The sequence below is a fragment of the Bos indicus genome, chromosome 1, assembly GCF_029378745.1.
Source record: "Bos indicus isolate NIAB-ARS_2022 breed Sahiwal x Tharparkar chromosome 1, NIAB-ARS_B.indTharparkar_mat_pri_1.0, whole genome shotgun sequence".
In the NCBI taxonomy this organism is placed as follows: domain Eukaryota; kingdom Metazoa; phylum Chordata; class Mammalia; order Artiodactyla; family Bovidae; genus Bos; species Bos indicus.
In genome coordinates, this window is record NC_091760.1 from 84,067,681 (window position 1) to 84,085,988 (window position 18,308).

Sequence of the window (18,308 nt, forward strand, 5' to 3'; positions counted from 1 at the left end):
TTTGTATTTCTCTTCTTGTGTATATCAGTGGTTATTTCTGCAAGAAAACATGGCTTACCTTATCAGAACAAGTATTATCATCAGGTCCTCCACCAATCACAAACAATTTGCCCACACAGCTGGTCACGGCAGGAGAACTTACTGCTTCCTTAAGGGGAGCAACTTCAGTCCATCGATTTGAAAAGGAATCATAACATTCTACGCTGCTAAGTCTGTTTTGCCCATCATAGCCTCCAACAACATATACCTACATGTAAAATACATGGAAAAAATCTTAATTATCAAAAGTTTGAATTTTTAACTAGTTGGCTAAAGAATTAAGGGATCTCTTCCCTTTAAAAGTTCCTGGTGACTGTAACTGCAATATACTTAGCTCCGTTTCTGGACCTTTTAAAAAATTATCATCCTCTCACTACCACCAAGGAGATATTTTAGACATTTCTTTTCATAATAGCCCCATTCAATGAAAGTTTTAATACCATAGATACACTGTATATGTGTTTATGTACTATATGTATATCTCTGCTTTATGCACAAAAGGACATGTATAGCTTGAAGTAAGAAGCAATCTTAATCCCACTAGCAGCAATACTACTTGCATTGAGAATTATAGGATTTAGCATAAGTACTCATATTCACGTATGGTGAAAATATTTGAATATTATAAAGCTAGACTAAAGCTCTAAAATAGAATAAAGCTAGAAACTAAAATACTAGGTAAGGATTACTAGACTGTGATATCTTTGAAGGCAGGGCCTATTTTGTTCTTTAATTTAGTTCCTATAAAGCCTAGAAAAGTACCTGGCACATAATGAACTCTAGACTGTATATTTCAAAGAGCTTTCATATACATTTTCTTTTCACAAATATGAGGAGGTAGGACAAGTGATCAACAGGCCATTTATTAAACCAGCTATATGCAGAATAATCCATTAAGCATCATGAGATATACAAGAAATCTTTAACCTATAGAAGCTCTCCAGTTTAATATCTACAATTCTTTTAATGAACAATCATCATCAACTTCGGAGAAGGCAATGGCACCCCACTCCGGTGCTCTTGCCTGGAAAATCCCATGGACAGAGGACCCTCGTGGGCTGCAGTCCATGGGGTCGCTGAGTTGGACACGACTGAGCGACTTCACTTTCACTTTTCACTTTCATGCACTGGAGAAGGAAATGGCAACCCACTCCAGTGTTCTTGCCTGGAGAATCCCAGGGACGGGGGGAGCCTGGTGGGCTGCCATCTATGGGGTCGCACAGAGTTGGACACAACTGAAGCGACTTAGCAGCAGCAGCAGCAGTATCAACTTTTCTCTGCATCTATATCTAACTATTAAGTTCTACTGAGCCTTCTTTCACAGCATCTCTCGCATCTGTCCCTTCCTTTTGTTTCCCGCTGCCACTATCCTTCCTCAGGGTCCGTATCATTTCATACCTCTCAATCTCCTCCTGGTCTCCACTCTTGTACTCTCTAAACCATAGATTAATCTTCCTAAAATACCTCATCAACTCCTTTTACTAGTCTAACAATGAATGCCAAATGGTCAAGGCCAAACTTTATATTTACACATTGTCATTCAAGTATGTTCACAATCTATCTTTCTGTACTCTTGCAAATTTCCTTAGCAGCCAATGTTACTTCAATTTTGCATTTCTCACATTTAAAATGATCTGTTGGTGGGTCTGTTCTCCCCACACCATATAACCCAGAGAGGTTAGGTAACCTATTCAAGGTCATGCAGCTATGGAAGGGGTACAGAAACTGAGGTATAATATAGTACTTAAAGGCACAACTTTGAAGTCAGGAGAGGTAGAGTCCACATTGGCTCTGCCACTGCACATAAGACCTTGCTTGGGCAGTTTACCTATACTCTCTGAAACTCTGTCTTAATTTCCTCAATCTAAAAATGTATAAAATAATAGTACCTATCACATAATTTTGAGGGTTAAACTTTAACACTACACTACATGCATAAACTAAAAATATATGCTATGAGCCTCAAGATAAAAGGCTCCTAGATTGAGAAAATCTGAGCTTTTGCCCCTGCTTTATCACTTTCTGTGCAACCTTGAGCAAATGACTCCATCTCTCTGGATTCAGTTTCTTCATAAATTGAAAAAGTTACATTAAATATTTTCTAAGATTGCTTCTTGCTCTACGATACTATATTCCAAACCATCCTAGGTTTCCTTAACAGAAAACATTTATGCTTTAAATAACTTTATAGGTTTGAATTCAGCCTTGAATGTAATTTTTGGAATAACTGTTTTCCATGAATTGAGTACTTGCTGTGGAAGGACAGAAGGAATCTTTTTATTTTTTGAATTAGTGCTTCCAAGTTTTGGGTAACTTCAAGTCAAGTATACTAATATTTATCAAGTAAATTTGTGTTCATCAATCCATAAATGATGTTTGGAACATCAATCATTTTCATATGCTTTTCTCTGTTCAGAATAAAGAATTATAATGTTTTTAGTCTGACCTCATCTCTTTCAACCTGCCCCTTTTATGTTGTCATCCTTGATGTATAGCTACCAAAACTCTATTAACAAACCAGTGGTTTTAGACAATACTGTTAGTATTTTATTTTCATTACACCTACCTTAAGGTCCTCATTATTTCACTAGTTTTGTCAGTGGCAACAGCACACTAGATCAGTACCCTTAGGAATTAACAGTAGCTTTCAAACTGCACTTTGAGAAGCTCTACAGTACAGAGTTTTTAAGACGCTTTTGTGGGGAGATAAGAGGGAAGGAATGAGAACTGATAGGTGGGTGACTGAGTGGGAAGGGTTCCTGGCATCATCTCTGTTCCAACTAGAGCAGTTCTGCTTTCTCATTGGTGGCTCTAAAATGCCTCCACGAGAGGGCTTAAGAGGTAGCAATCATTTTAGTAGAGGGTAACAGGGGACGAATAAAAAATGTTATGTGTGATATATTCAGTTTCTTGTGATAACCTATAATGGAATGTAATCAGCAAACAAATAAAACCCCTAAACCACGAATCACTGTGCTATATACTTGAAATTAACACAATACTGTAAATCAACCACACTTCAAAAAAAATGCGCAAGCCAACTATGTTGCTTATACTTAGACTGCTCAGCAATCTGAAGTGGCTTTGGAGGAGCTGATAGAGACGGAGGCAGGAAAAGAATCCAAGTGAGCCCTTGTTACACAGCTGTATTTTTATCTGCTTATGTAACAGCTTCTTATATTAATTTAACTCAGAAAAACTGGTTGTAGTTGCCACTAGTCTACCAGTGATTCTCAAAGTTCCTAAGGACAGTGAATGGTCCAGAATCAGATTATATGTTTTTTATATTTATTAGCTGCAGCCAGTAGTAAGTTTGCTTTAAAATAAGCTGGTGAGTTTATCTTAACACTTATTTGCTTTGTCCCTACTTGTATAAATAAGAAAGATAAAATAATATGACTCTAGATAAATATATCTTGGCCTGATTGCCGAAGTCAGTAAAAGGAAAAAGACTGCTTGGATTAGACACTGGCCTGTTTTTGTACTTGATGTACTCCTTTATTTTCGAGCGCTTCTCAGGCATTTAGAAGCCAATGGTGCATGAGAAAAGAAATGTGCTGCACTGCTATGAATTCCAAGTTGGGAGAACAAAATATCCATTCAAAAGTACAGTGTCAAATTGTTTATATCTTCAGTTTATGTACTGAGGTTAGAAATGAAAGGAAATACAAGCTGAGTCCAAAATACCCAGAGGGTGAGTAAAATGAAGGATTCATCTGTGGTATTTATTCTGGAAAGGTACCAGCAATAATAACAAAAAGTGGTTTCTCTTACTTTACCAAGGAGGACAGCCATTTTGTGACGCCATCTGCCTTTATTTAGAGAAGCAACTCTGATCCAAATATTTAACTGTGAGTTATAAATCCAGACATCACGTCCATTGATTCTTCCACCTATAAATGCAAAACATTGCACACACACTAACAAGTATATCACCAAGGGATCTATGCCCAAGGCATAAATAATGAAAATACTGAAATATTCACCCAGTCCAAGAATTTAAGGATTCAGTTCAATAAATAAAACAAAGACCCTTAAAACTTCAAATGGAAATAGATCACAGAGCAGATTTAACCTTGTCCATTGTTATTTTGAGAAATAATCATTACATGCCCCAAATAATAAAATGTAGAATATGAAACTTACTATTCTAATTTTAACGTAGAATAGTAGAATTTTACAATTTTACTATTCTACATTTTATTCTATGGTCAAATGTATAAGACTGTTCATTTAAGAGTCAGAGAACAGAAGCACCTGGACAAAAGAATTATTCTAGAAAGATTTAAAAAAATCAGCCGTTTTGTATACCACTACACAAAATAATGTGTTGTTATATTATTCAATGTGTAATAACAGAGTAACCTACAAAACTGGTAAAATTGTTTAATTAACAAATTTAAAATTAGAGACACTGTAGTTACACTTTGCATAAATCTGTCACATTACTGTCTGTCTGACTTTAGAGGTAACATATCATGTATTATAATGAAAGTTCAAGTTAAGAATTTTAAGAAAAATCTTATTTCATAAACTTTGGGGAGAATTCCAGAAAACATGGGTGGATGAGAGATGCTTAATTCTGAGCACTCTTCACTTTATATACTTCACTGTGTTCTTAGAGTAAAGAAGTTTTAAAAACTGTACATATTCTATATGCGTTTGCGAGCATTTAAAACATAATACGGCCTACTGTACAGTGCAGGGCATTACAGTCAATAGCCTAGGATAAATTATAATGGAAAAGAATATGAAAAATAATATATATGTATAACTGAATCACTTTGTTGTTCAGTAGAAATTAGTAACAAGAAATCAATAACATAAATTTTAAAAAATGATATGGTTAAAGACATTTTCTGGTGAATCTTTTTTAAATTATTCTAAATTATCTTGTACCTGTTTTTAAGAGCAATAAGTCAGTTTCAGTTTTATTTGTTGTATAATATGATCTGATTAAAGAGGGCATCTCTACTTTCACTCTTTTCTTTTGAGACACTGTAATGGTTTCAAATGGCCAAGCTGTGATTAAATTAAAAGTAGCTACGTAATAATTCTTTATTACCTGAAACAAGAATGTCATTCCTTAGAGCACAGACTGCATACTCTGATTTGGTAAATTCGGGAAGTTTAGCCAAAGACTTCCACTCTCCTGTTACAGGGTCGTAACACTCAGTGTATGGAAGATTAAATCCTCCAACTCGTTCACAGCCTCCAACGACAACTATCACCTCAGAATAGCCAGTTGACCTAAAATAATTATTATAAGAATGCATAAATAATAACACACACTCGATTGTTTAAATTCCTAAAAGCATACCATTGTCATAAAAAAAGTGGAACATTATTATAAAGTTAAATTTATTTTCTGAGTATGTGCCAACCAATAGAAGCTATCAGTTATTTACTTTGAGAACATTTATAAGGAGTTTAATAACATAATCTTTTCACAGGAAACTTCTATGGGTACTTTTTCTATGAGTAGCAGTCCAAAGATTATACCTAATTGAACTGGAACCCTGGTAATATTAAGGATGACTTTCAAATGGAATCTTAACGGCAATTCAGATAAGCATAACCACACAAGATAAGACAATGCACTTTTTAAGTGTAGGAAAATGGTGCTTTTTCATCAGATTGTTAGTTCTAAAAAGACAAATTCACAGTACAATTTAAGTATCCTTTAGAGCAATACATGTATTTGTTCAGATATCATTTTGAAACATAAATTTTTTTTAACCGCACTACATGGCTTTCAGAATCTTAGTTCCCTGACCAGGGATAGAATCCACGCCCTCTGCAGTCAAAGTGCAGAGTCCTAACCACTGGACTGCCAAGGATTTCCCTAAATATATTTTTTTTAAACTTAAGTAAACTTAATCCAACTGAAAAGGCTAGGTGGTCTCCAAAGATGTTAACAGAGCTTATAATAAAGAATGCTACAGGAAAAAGGCAAGATGAAAAATTGTACAGAAAGTCTGATCAATACTATGTAATTAATGTGTCTGGAGAGATCACAGCAAAGTGCTAATGATGGTTTTCTCCTGATTGTGTGGCTTCCTCCTTTATATCAACACAAATTTTCAAAACAGTAATGAGCATGGGCTACTTTTAGAGTGGAAAAGATAACTTTTAAGTGCCCTAAGGGAATCCTGAGGTTTACATTAATTACAGGCTTCTTTTACTTTGTAGTTTAAACTTAAGATAGAGACAGGAAAAACTAAAAGCTTAGCCAAGATTTTTCTTTTTGTTCATAAGGCTCATGGAAATAAAAAAGTCTTGTAATTACATTTTATGGCTGCTGCAATGTTAAATCTCACAAACAAAAATTTTAACAATCCCTCTTCTCTTAAATGAAGGAAAAAAGATCAGGTTAAAACACTTATTTGTAGTTTTAGTCACTGTGATGTTTTATAATTTCACTAGGAAAAAACAGAATTAAGTAGCATTGGTACATCCCTTTGATAGAGCTGCTAAGATATTCTAGCTACACATACTTGCAGTTATTTCAACTAACAATCATTCACCTAGTCAGTCCATGCCAGGCATACTTTTTCCATTATAAAATCAGAAATAAATATCATAGAAAAGAATTCTGTCCACAGATGCAATAAAAATTACTTTTAAGAACCCAGCAAATAATATAACCCTAATCTAGTATATAGTAAAATATTATCAGAAGGACTCAAATACTATCAATAATATTTACTATTTTCCAAATAATTCCAAAATGAAAATATTAAAAGTAAATAGTAGATAGCACCAGTCACTTAGTAGTATAACTAATGACCAGAAGATATCCTTCTTTCCATATTAGTTTTATTTCCTTAAATCTTACTTAAAATACTTCTAAGACAAACCCATGTGTTAGTCTTCAAAGTCTTACCTATTGATTGAGCAAAACAAAAATTGCTAAATACTGTTACTGGGTTTGAGTCACTCCTAATAGTTTTAATACAAAATTAAGGTAATTTTGATATAATTTTGTTTTATACTTTCTTTGGGTTTCCCAGGTGGCACTAGTGGCAAAGAACCCGCCTACCAATGCAGGAGATGTAAGAGACACGGGTTCAGTCCCAGGGCTGGAAATATCCCCCAGAGGAGGGCATGTCAATCCACTCCAGTATTCTTGTCTGGAGAATCCCATGGACAGAGGAGCCTGGAGGGCTACAGTCCATAGGGTCGCAGAGAGTCCGACACAACTGAAGAGGCTTAGCATGCACGTGTAGCATTTTACTTGTTTTATACTTTCCCTTTTCTTGAATTTGCTTTGTTTTCCAAGACTTCTTAGCCCAATAAACATACATTGTCTGTTGTTTTGCACCTTGGGACAAGAAGAGAAAACAGCACAAAATGCTAATGGCTAAAACGTTTAGTCTTACTAAATAAAGGATTATTTCAGTGCCTGTGTCTGTGTATCTGAAAGGATCAGCAAACTAGTAGTTTTGCCTAACTGAAGGTCTCATTTGCAACCAAATGGCTTTTAACTTACTTTGAGACAAGTCTGGTGTTCTCATTAGAGAGTGTTAACTCAATTTAATAGCTATTTTTATTTCTTGAGCTTGGAAAAATACTTATCTCAGGCAGGAAGATGATTGCCTTAAAGGAAATGAGTTGCTGCAGCTGATAATGGTGAGGAGAATAAAAAAGCAGTCAAGATGATAGTATAGGATGAATAAAATTCTAGATACCCATGCAATCTATTTTTAGAGACTATGTTACTTTATTAATCTTTTAAAGTGAAAATTCTCATTTTCTGCTGTAACAAACTAACAAATATTCGCAGCTTAAGTATTAAGCAGTATTAAGTCTTGAGTATTGAAATTTGAAACAAGTCTCACCACTTGTTCCTAGGAAAGTGCGATAAGAAAATTATTTTTTTCCTACAATGGTAAATACTTTTTTAAAAGTCATCATACTCTTTTATCATAAACTTGAGAAAAGGTTAAATTAAAAGATCATATTCTTTGATTTATGTGAAAGGAAAAGAATTATAAATCCACAAAATATTCTAAACCATATGAACAAAATGTATAGTAATTGCCAGGTTCAGTTAAGAACCTCAGAAAGACTTGCTGGCCAAAATAACAGACCTTCTTACTGTCAATGCAAACATGCCAGGGACAGATGAACTGCCAAATTAATTTTCATCAACAAAAAGGGGTCTAAGGGTGATCCTTGGTAATAAGAAAAATGACTGAACACATTTAGAAAACACAAAAAGAAATGTTTCCATATAGTGGGAAGCTGGAAGGAAGAAGGGAGAGATATTAGTGACACAGTCTATTTCAAGACTCAAAAATACCTGAATACCGAGTCATTGCACCAAAATAATGAATTCAAATGGAGATATGAGACTTTAAAAGCCCTAAAGAGACCAAATGACTCTTTAGTGTGTAGAATACGACAGTACTAAACTCAATGTATTAACTATATATCAAAAGAGGGGACTGATCAGCCCTATATACAATAAATAAATGAATGAGCAAATGAATGAAAGAGTAAGTAATCACAGAGGCAAACATTTTCTGTGTCCATTCAAGTAACTCGTCTAAAGGAAAGGAGAAGCTTAACTAAGCTAACTTGAACATTACTGGTTCTTTGGTAAGAATATTTTATGCTGGGTGAGACTTCCTCAAACTATACTAGCTGGGAAGAGTCTGGCTCTAAAGGTCTACTAGCTTCCAAACAATCTTTGAAAACGTTGGCTTCCCAACTGGTAAGTTGCCCATAGTAAGAGAATATGCTGGCTACATTGACTTAAAATATTTTTTGACAGTTCCATTTGAACCATTCCATTTTTTGGAACAGTTGACAGTTCCATTTCTTATTGCAAATAAATATATATAAACTAAAAGATAAATTAATCAGTCCCTCATAATTAACGTTAAGTCTGTTCCCTGATAGTCTGATCTTACTGTATGCAAAAAACAAAAGTTCCTGAGCCTAGAGGAATCACTGGGTATGGTTTATCAATATAAATGTATATAAATGACCCCGTAAAGAGACTTATGACAGCCATAAACCATATGGCTTTCTAAACTTAATAAGGACAGTTTCAACTTGTGTGGTAAGGCTTTCTACCTGAAACTGGAATAGGGAAAATGGGTTCTATAAGGAAATAGTTGTACCAATTGAAAGATTCAAATATTTACTCTTTAAAAGAAGCAATTATTTAAGAATTTATTATCAGGAACTAATTACAGGTATGCTCATATAGTCACAAAGATATTTATCTCATTTACTGGTAAAAAATCAGGAAGAGTTTAAATGTGGGTGGGATGGTTATGGTACTGTAGATTTCATGTCATGAAAATATTAAATAAATGATAACAGCAGACTATGATATGAAATAGATTACAACTTTGTAAAAGAAATAATAAATTCTTAGAGAATAAAAGGGAAGAATAAAGCCGAATGCTACAGTGTTACCTCCTAGGCAGAAACATGGATATTATTTTTTGTTGTCTCCAATGAACACAAATTATTCCATCCCTTCCTCTTGCCTCAAGTTAAGAAAGAACAAAGGAGAAAATCCACACCTTACTATTAATAGCCACTATCAGCTTGTCTGCTCTTACATATGGGACAAGAATTTCAGCTATCAATTTCCTGCTACATGATCCTACTCCAAGGCCACAGGTAACTCTCCAGAGAAGGCTGTCTGGATCAGAGATTATCTTTCCACATGAGAGGGAGACATTCAGTGTCTCTGGACTGACCTTGTAATATAGAAATCAAATCCCATGAATGGTGGGGTCGCACACAGTCGGACACAACTGAAGCGACTTAGCAGCAGCAGTGAGAGAAAGGTAAGAGGTAAGAGGCAGAGATAGGGCATGGCTAGATTTCTGATGCATTTTCAGTAGCCTGTTCCAGTCTTCTTGTAAGTCCTGTTGAACATCTGCCCTTAGGTTCTACAAGATAATGCCTTCTTATACTCTTTTAAAACATCTATCTCCCTTCTATGCTAACGCTGGTTTCAATCACTTCCAATCAGAATTCTGATACACTAAGAAAAAAACAAACCTATAAATGGTTTTCAAACTTGGAAAACCTCAAACTTTCACATGAAAGAAATGCAAATCAAGATTATGGGACACATGCTCATTATTAGAGTAACGCAAATCAAAACTACAATGAGATATCACCTCACACTGGCAGAATGGCTATCCTCTAAACATTTACAAACAAGAAATGCTGGAGAGGGTCTGGAGAGAAGGGAACCCTCCGACACTGTTGGCGGAAATGTAAACTGGTACAGTATAGAGGTTCCTTAAAAAATTAAAAATAGAGCTACTATATGACCCTGTAATCCCACTCCTGGGCATATATCCAGAGAAAAACATGATCTGAAAGAATACATCCAACCCAATGTTCATTATATAGTAACTAATTATTAGACGAGAGTAGTAGGAACTATTATAAGAAATAACAATTAACAATTAACAACACTGTTTATCGACTATACCCCAATACAAAATATAGTTTAAAGTTTGAGCAAAAAAAATTATGGGGTACAAATTTTCACTTTTCCAGAGTAGCAAAAATTTATAAAAACTATTACAATACTGTGTAAGGAAAGGAGTGAAGAAATAGGGATTTTCATATTTTTGGAAAAGTATAAATTGGAAGTCAATTTTTACAATATCTTGGCAAAGTTTTAATAATGCACCTATTTTATGACTTAGTGATTTCACTTCTAGTAATTTATGCTGTAATTTATCAGACATATGTATAAGAGTATTCACTGAGCACTGTTTGCAATGAAAAAAAATCTAGAAACAACTTAAATGTACATCATTAAGAGAGGGATTAAATAATTTATAGTATCCATAAGTGTGATACTATACAACTCTTAAAAAAGAGTGAATTTGAAATTTTCCATAATGAAGAGCTAAAAAAAAAAAAAAAAAAGGAATGAAGACGTATATGTGCTGATATAGAAGAAACTCCAAGATATTTTTAGGAGGTAAAAATAAGATATACTACCATCTATATAAAGAATAGTAGGGACACATGTACACACAGAGACAGACACACACACACTTCTGTATACAAAGAATATTTTTAAAAAGAGTGAAAAAAACTGGTAATCCTTTGGGGATGAAAGGGTTATATATATATACTGATATATCAAGGGTCAGGTAGAGGGAGACTCTGACATTACACAGTACTGTAATATAAAAATGCATTCAAAATAACAATGAACTAACATGTATAAAAATGGTAGACCATGAATCCAATATAGCAGATTATCACTTAAGAAAAACAAACAGAAACTCAGAACATTGAATTCTAAAATATTATTTCTTTAAAAAAAACTTAACCTTGGTCTTCTCGTTGATTTATTCAATAAGAACTTGAACCCTGTCCTCATTATGGCAATAGGTTCCTATTTTCATTATATAGTAACTGCTTATTAGACAAGAGTAGTAGGAAATATTAGAAGAAACAAGTACTAAATTAACCAATTCCAAACTCAAAATGATGAACTTATTAGATCATAGCTATCTCTATTGTTTAATGGAGTGTTGCAGATTTTTTCTGTAGATATGAACAATTTATACTTAAACCACTTGATAGCAAGCATTTATGTCTCTCAAACTTTATTTCCTATTCTGTAAAAGTATAGTGCAAATTTTAACTGTATTTTGATTATTCATGAAACTAGCAATAATTTTTATTAAGCATTTTTGTGTCCAACACTAGGCTATGCCTTTTTCACACAGTAGTTCTAATCCTCACAACAATCCTACAGGGTAGATGGTATTATGCTTAGTTTACAGATGAGGAAGCTGACACATAGAGAAGTTAAGGTGCTTTGCCCAATGTCACAGAATTAACTAGTTATGCAGAGGTAGGTTGCAGCTCAGGTCTCCCTGATTCTGAAGCCAGTGCCCTTAACACGCCATGAAGCTTGCACTAGGTGTTCACTAAAAACGTGCTATACCTTAGTATAGGAATTTAAAGTTGCATGACATATATTAATAAAAACAGCTATTCTCAAGCTTTTTACTTCTGTGATAGATCGCCACTACTTTTTCTTTATGGACCCAGGGTTTACGACTGGCAATACTGATTAGCAAAGCTTTTATGGTCTTATGTTCTATGTCCTCTTTCTAGAAAACTGCCATCACACTCTTTTTTTCGTTTTTAAATTTTTTTCACACTCTGTTTTTAATACAGTGTATCTTGGGGTTTTCTCTGTCATTTAAGAGACACATGGGTATATACAGGTATCACTGTCCAGTATAGCTTGAGCTCTGGAGAATACTTGGCACACAATAAACACTAAAGAAATATCGGACGCTGTGAGAGTATAACTTAACTATACAGTGGTGGGTTTGGACTGTCATCTCCCTAATCAAGAGCTAATCTTTATATCACTAATGGTACAACAACCAGTTATGCTGTCTTTCTCCTAATGTGATGCAATGTGATACATGCATTACCTAGAATGAATTCTAGCAAAAAAGTATTTAACTATTCACCATTGAGCTGAAGCTAACTTTCAGTTTCCAGGAAACAGCTAAATGCAGCTAAGTGATATCACAAGGAAGTGACCAGACTAATACACATCATGGAGTATTTTTCTGGACAACTTGCCCATGAACAAGTAAGATTCATGAAAAACTGCTTTGGAATAAGAGACTTCATGGAAATAAACAGATGCAATGATCCTGTACTAGTCCTGGACTGGATTCAAGTTAATTAAAGAACAGCCTGGAAAAGACTAGGGAAACATGAATATGGACTGGATATTAAATATTATGAAAGAATTATTTTTAACTGTGAGATTTATTTTGGCTATGTTATTGTTTTAAAGATGCATCTTCAAATATATATATATGTGTAACTATACATATTATTTTTTTAAAAAAACATTAGCTGAATGATGGAATAAATGAATGAAAAAGCCTGGGGTGGAGATATAGTTTTCATAGTCAATAGTAAGCATGTTAATCAAAACCATGAGAATAGATGTGATCATCTACGAAACTATCAAGGCAAGACGAGATGTGAACCAAGAGAATATCAACATTTCAAACAATAGACAAAGAACTATCAAACTGAAAAAGAGTACTGAAGAAGAGGACCATGAGGGAAATGGTACTCCTGAAGCTATCAGAAGAGAGTTTCAAGAAGGATTTAAGCAATTAAAAATGTCAAATCTGAAAGACAGATCAAGGTGAATAAAGACTGAAAAGAGGCTAACAAAGAACAAATAGATGACCTGACTGAGAGGAGTTTCAGTAGAGTGACTGGAGAAGTCAGAATGAGCTGTAGTTGAAGAGGTGGAGATGTCACTTCTCTTACAAAGAAGTTTGTAGTTTCTCAGAAAGATGAGAACCTCTACAAAGAATACATATTGTTCAGATAAGGAAATTCCTAGTGATTAGTACTAAATGTAGTAACAGATAAGTGGAGGACAGAATATAAAGGACAGGTGATAGCAGAGTTCTACAATAAAGCATTCCTTTTTAGAGTTCTCACGTAATTCATAAAATATAAAATTTATATAAAATAATTATCTGCTATTATAATAGTCTGAAAATTCAATATAACTACAGCTTTATTTTTTTTCTGCTAGTCTCCTAGAGAAAAGTGGTATCATAATCTTATATATACAGATGTGTTTCACTGTATGAAATGGATTGGTTCCCTTAAAAATATGATGTAAAACTGTATTTTTGTAAATTGAATAACTAAGAAAACCAGAAAATTCTCTAATTATAATCTGATTCTAATTACCTTTAGGCTGCACTCTGATTTCATTCTGGTCATATCTTTATAAGTAATTTTAATATAAATAATTTTGATTCTACAGCACATATTCTTTGGTCTCTATTCTAATCCTATTCCAAGTACTGGAAGGTATTGGGTATAGGTACTATTAACCATGTTTGACCCCAAATCATTCTGTCTGCCACAGGGGATTCTGTTTGGAAAAATATACGACTCTCCCCTTGGAGAGATACAGTTTGTCCAGAAAAGTTCTGGAATAGCCCCAAAGCTGTTTAGTTTTCCTAATTAATAAATTTAAGAACTCTGGTCTTACATTCTTAAGCTCAGCTGAAGTCTCTTAACAGTCCTAAAAACAACTTTTAAAAAATCAGTATATTTTATAGAATAAAATTAATAGTTTTTTGTTCTTTGTTAAAAGACTAGGAGTAAAATATTTTATATTTATTTCTTATAAAACAATTACTTTTAACTAAAGTCAAGTGACTTTGAAGAAAAAATGCACTCTAAACCTAATATACAAAGAAATATTACATTAATTTTTGTAATAATAGTTACTCAATGTTGTATCTCATTTGTAAAAATGTTCAGACTGTCAAGTACTGGAAGTTTTCTTAAAGTGAGTCATACTAACACTACACTATAGCCATAATTCTTAAAGCACTTCCTATGTACCACCTTCTATGCTGAGTACCTTAAGACTATTGCATTTAATAATTTCAACAGCAAAACCTGTGAAATAAGCACTGTTTATCATAAATCTCATTTTACTTATGAGGAAACAGATCAAATCTTGTTATATCCAAACTAGTGTAGATTTTAAAGACAGGTCATAATATGCTGAATTATAATTAAAAACATGAGATCTCACAACATGCTGAATTTTAATCACATTCCAAAACACGGGAATAATTTTGATAATCAAAATTAATGCTAAAAATATGGTTTAAGAGCTATGCTATAATAGATTTATAGGCAAAATGAAGATAGTATGGGAAAATAAATACCAGTTGCACAACAATGTGAATATGTTTAGCACTATTAAACAATAAAAAACGGTTAGGATGGCAAATTTTATATTATGTATTTTATATCACACACACCAAAAGTCAACTCTATTAGAAAAATATTTAAGATTCTTTACTATGTCTCACAACAGCCAGTTTTTGCTTATTCACAGTAAAATCTTTAATACTGTTCCTTCCATTCTTAAGGCACAGAGATTATTTTTCTATAGTTTATGAATTAAAATCTACAGGTGTTTTAAATGGGTCTTCCCTGATAGCTCAGTTGGTAAACAATCCTCCTGCAATGCAGGAGACCCCGGTTTGATTCCTGGGTTGGGAAGACCCCCTGGAGAAGGGATAGGCGACCCACTCCAGTATTCTCAGGCTTCCCTTGTGGCCCAGCTGTAAAGAATCCTGCTGCAATGTGGGAGACCTGGGTTTGATCCCTGGGTTGGGAAGATCCCCTGGAGGAGGGCATGGTAACTCACTCCTGTATTCTGGCCTGGAGAATTTCATGGGCTGTATAGTACATGGAGTTGCAAAGAGTCGGACACAATTGAGTGACTTTCATTTTCAAATAGTTTTAAATATAATAACTGCAGCAATGAGAAAAGATCTGAAACCTTGATTTTACATCTGAGAATTCCCTCAATGTATATCAACTTACTTACTTGATCTCTATATTTCATGTTGTCTATTAGGAAAAAGGTTAGTCTGTGAATACACAAATTGTTTTTTATAAGTAGAGGCAGTCCAACAAACTCTAACACAGTCTTTAGTTACTTAACTTCCAAAGATCTTTTGGGAAAACGTAGAATAAATTTGGTACCCTATAAAGGTTAAGAAAAATTAACCTTTTTAAGACAGGTTAAGAAGATATAGGCTGAAACATGCTAGCTCCAAAGACCCTTTGCAATACCGTCTTATAGCTCAGAACAACAATAACGAAAAGTGCTACTGTTGAATCTAGTCTTCACTGGGAGAAATTCTAATGAGTTATAATCCAAAACAAATCTCAAATTACATAAAACCACATGTAGATGATACATATAAATGACTACATGGAGATTACACTCAGGAAGCTTTAAAATATTTTAAAAAAACAAAAACTTTTGCTAATTATGTTGTAGTTAATACACATCAGTCTTACCTGCGTGGCCTAGTCCTTGGAGACATCATTTCATTCCCAAGTATGTGGTACCGTCTTGCTTCATGCAACAATTGATAGCACTCAGGAGAATTCTGGATCAACTGGTCCACCTCAACTGTTTGAACAAAGTAGTTGGGATGCAACAGAGGGAGTCTCACATGAGTCAGGAGCTCATGTAACAGTGGTCTTCTCAGATCAACAGCGCGATAGACCCAACGCATGACGGCTTCAAAAACCATCTCCTCCTTGCCAATAACTAGTTCATCACTACAAATATAATCAATCAGTTCATCTTTGTCAAGTTCAAGAAATTCTTCATGCTGGGACACATCCTCAAAAGTCTGTAATGCAAAATTCTTGCATTTTGTAAAGAGTGTTTTGAGGGAATGGGTATCAGCAAAGCGCTGGATTCCTAAGCAATTACAAGGATCAAGTTGCTCCTCCAAGAACTTGGCACATGCATCACGGAGAACACTAATCTGAAAAAGGCTTGATGTTTCAAAGAGATATTGTACATTCTCTGTAGTGATCTTCACTTTTCCAGTATAAACATACTGTAAAAAACATTCCATAGCTTCAGCTAAAATACCATTGATCTCAACCAACATTTCTCGGCTTTCCCTGTGGTCATTACAGAACATAGCTCTGAAGTAGCTACTGCAGGCTGAGAGAACAGCTCTATGGCAAGGAAATTCTTTTCCTTCCACACAAATGATAACATCTGTGAATAAACGACTATCTCGAAATTCATTAAATATCTGGAGGATGTTTTCAGCATGGGATGATCCTGAAGAGAAGTCAAAAAACTCACGGCCTGTCAGAGATTTAGGGTCCATTTCAAAAACTTTACGCTTTGTTGCTGGTGAATCACGCACCCCGAGATCCTCTCTGTTTAGTCTTCGTCCCAATATTAGTACCATTGTTACATCAGTTGACTATATAATTGTTGAGAAATAACTGTTACAGATTTTCTTTATGTGGCTAAAAGTAAAAAAATTAAAACATTTCAGTATGTAAAAAGTTTTAGTACTCCAATTACATAATTTCATTTTGATGTAAACACTACAATAAAATTACATTATTTCATACAGGGTATAGAGCACTATCTCATTTTGATAAAGATTGATAAAAATTTATACAATGAAAACATTAGGGGCAATTTGCAATAGTACTCCTTAAACCCCCTAGTTGAAAGGATACTACATACTTTGTGAATTACTAATATATTACCTTCTGTTTCCCTTTTACAAACTGGGTTTCATCTACTGAAGGTAGAGCTATGTCAGAATGCTGTATGACACAGAACTTGACTGCATTCAAATCTTAATATAAATACTTATATTTTAATATAGTGCTGCTACAGAAAAATTCATCTGTATCTATCAATGGCCTTTAAGAATATGTATGCTGTTTGACCATTAAGTCCCTTTCTAGCAATCTATCGTAAGGAAATAATCAAGATTATATGGGAAGAGTTACCTACAGATGTTCAATGCTGTATTAATAGAAAATACTTGTATCAGTGCATCTAGGCATAGAAAAAAGGAGATACATATATTTAAATGCTACGTGATATATCTTCTGTCTTTATTTCCCCCAAATTCACACTACAATGATATAGTACCGTATTTTCTTAAATATATGTTATTTATCCCCTCCTCCCTTTCCCTAATAAGAAACAACCTCAAGTCTGCCTCAGAAATGCTATGAATAGGTAACTGATGGGTTGAGGCACTGGACTACAGCTATCAATTGGCTTAAATTTTTATTTTTAAGGCGGTTCCTTTTACTCTTTTCACTTCTCAGTAAGTTGCCATGTGATCCAAAATGTACTTGTAATTGGTTTCTGCCTGCAAACATTTTTGTTTTCTCAAACTTTAAATTAAATTATGTTCAGAATGCAAAACAACATACCGCAAGTACTAAGAATTTCCCTTTTGGCTAAAACGGACAAGAAAGAAACATAAATGAAAAGATGCTCTGCTTTCTGTATCCAATAATTTTACTGTATCTTGTATTCATTATTTGGTATCTTATAGTATGTGTATCTGATAAGTTTGGGAATAGCATATTGAGTGAGTAGTATTAATAAAAGTCTTAAAATTTTATATGAGTTAAAGGTCTTTTTATGTTATTTTCAGCTTCTTAATTCCCATGCCTATTTCCCTTGATAGATGACTGCCAAGAGGTCTTCCACTGCTTTACCAGAAAACACGAACAGCTATAAAATCACTCGTTATTAAAAGCATTCAACAGCAACAAGACATCTGTCTACTGCTTTGTATGGAAAAGAGACTATCTCATAGATCTGGGCTGTTTCAAGCAACTTTTTCCTGGCTTTTTGGGCAGCCTCACTTTCTCTAGAC

At 34.1% G+C, this 18,308-nt stretch overlaps 1 protein-coding gene across 4 annotated transcripts in view; it reads right to left on the minus strand.

Annotated features, from left to right (window-relative positions):
* KLHL24 (kelch like family member 24) overlaps positions 1-18,308 on the minus strand; it is a 37,493-nt gene that overhangs the window by 11,653 nt on the left and 7,532 nt on the right. For all 4 annotated transcript variants that reach the window (XM_019958985.2, XM_019958992.2, XM_019958978.2 and 1 more), the window contains 4 exons: positions 15,943-16,923; positions 5,105-5,289; positions 3,814-3,932; positions 59-247 (listed from right to left, as the gene is read on the minus strand). In XM_019958985.2, coding sequence (XP_019814544.1) covers positions 59-247; positions 3,814-3,932; positions 5,105-5,289; positions 15,943-16,862 — 1,413 coding nt within the window. In that variant the 5' untranslated portion in view covers positions 16,863-16,923. The remainder of the gene's footprint in view (positions 1-58; positions 248-3,813; positions 3,933-5,104; positions 5,290-15,942; positions 16,924-18,308) is intronic.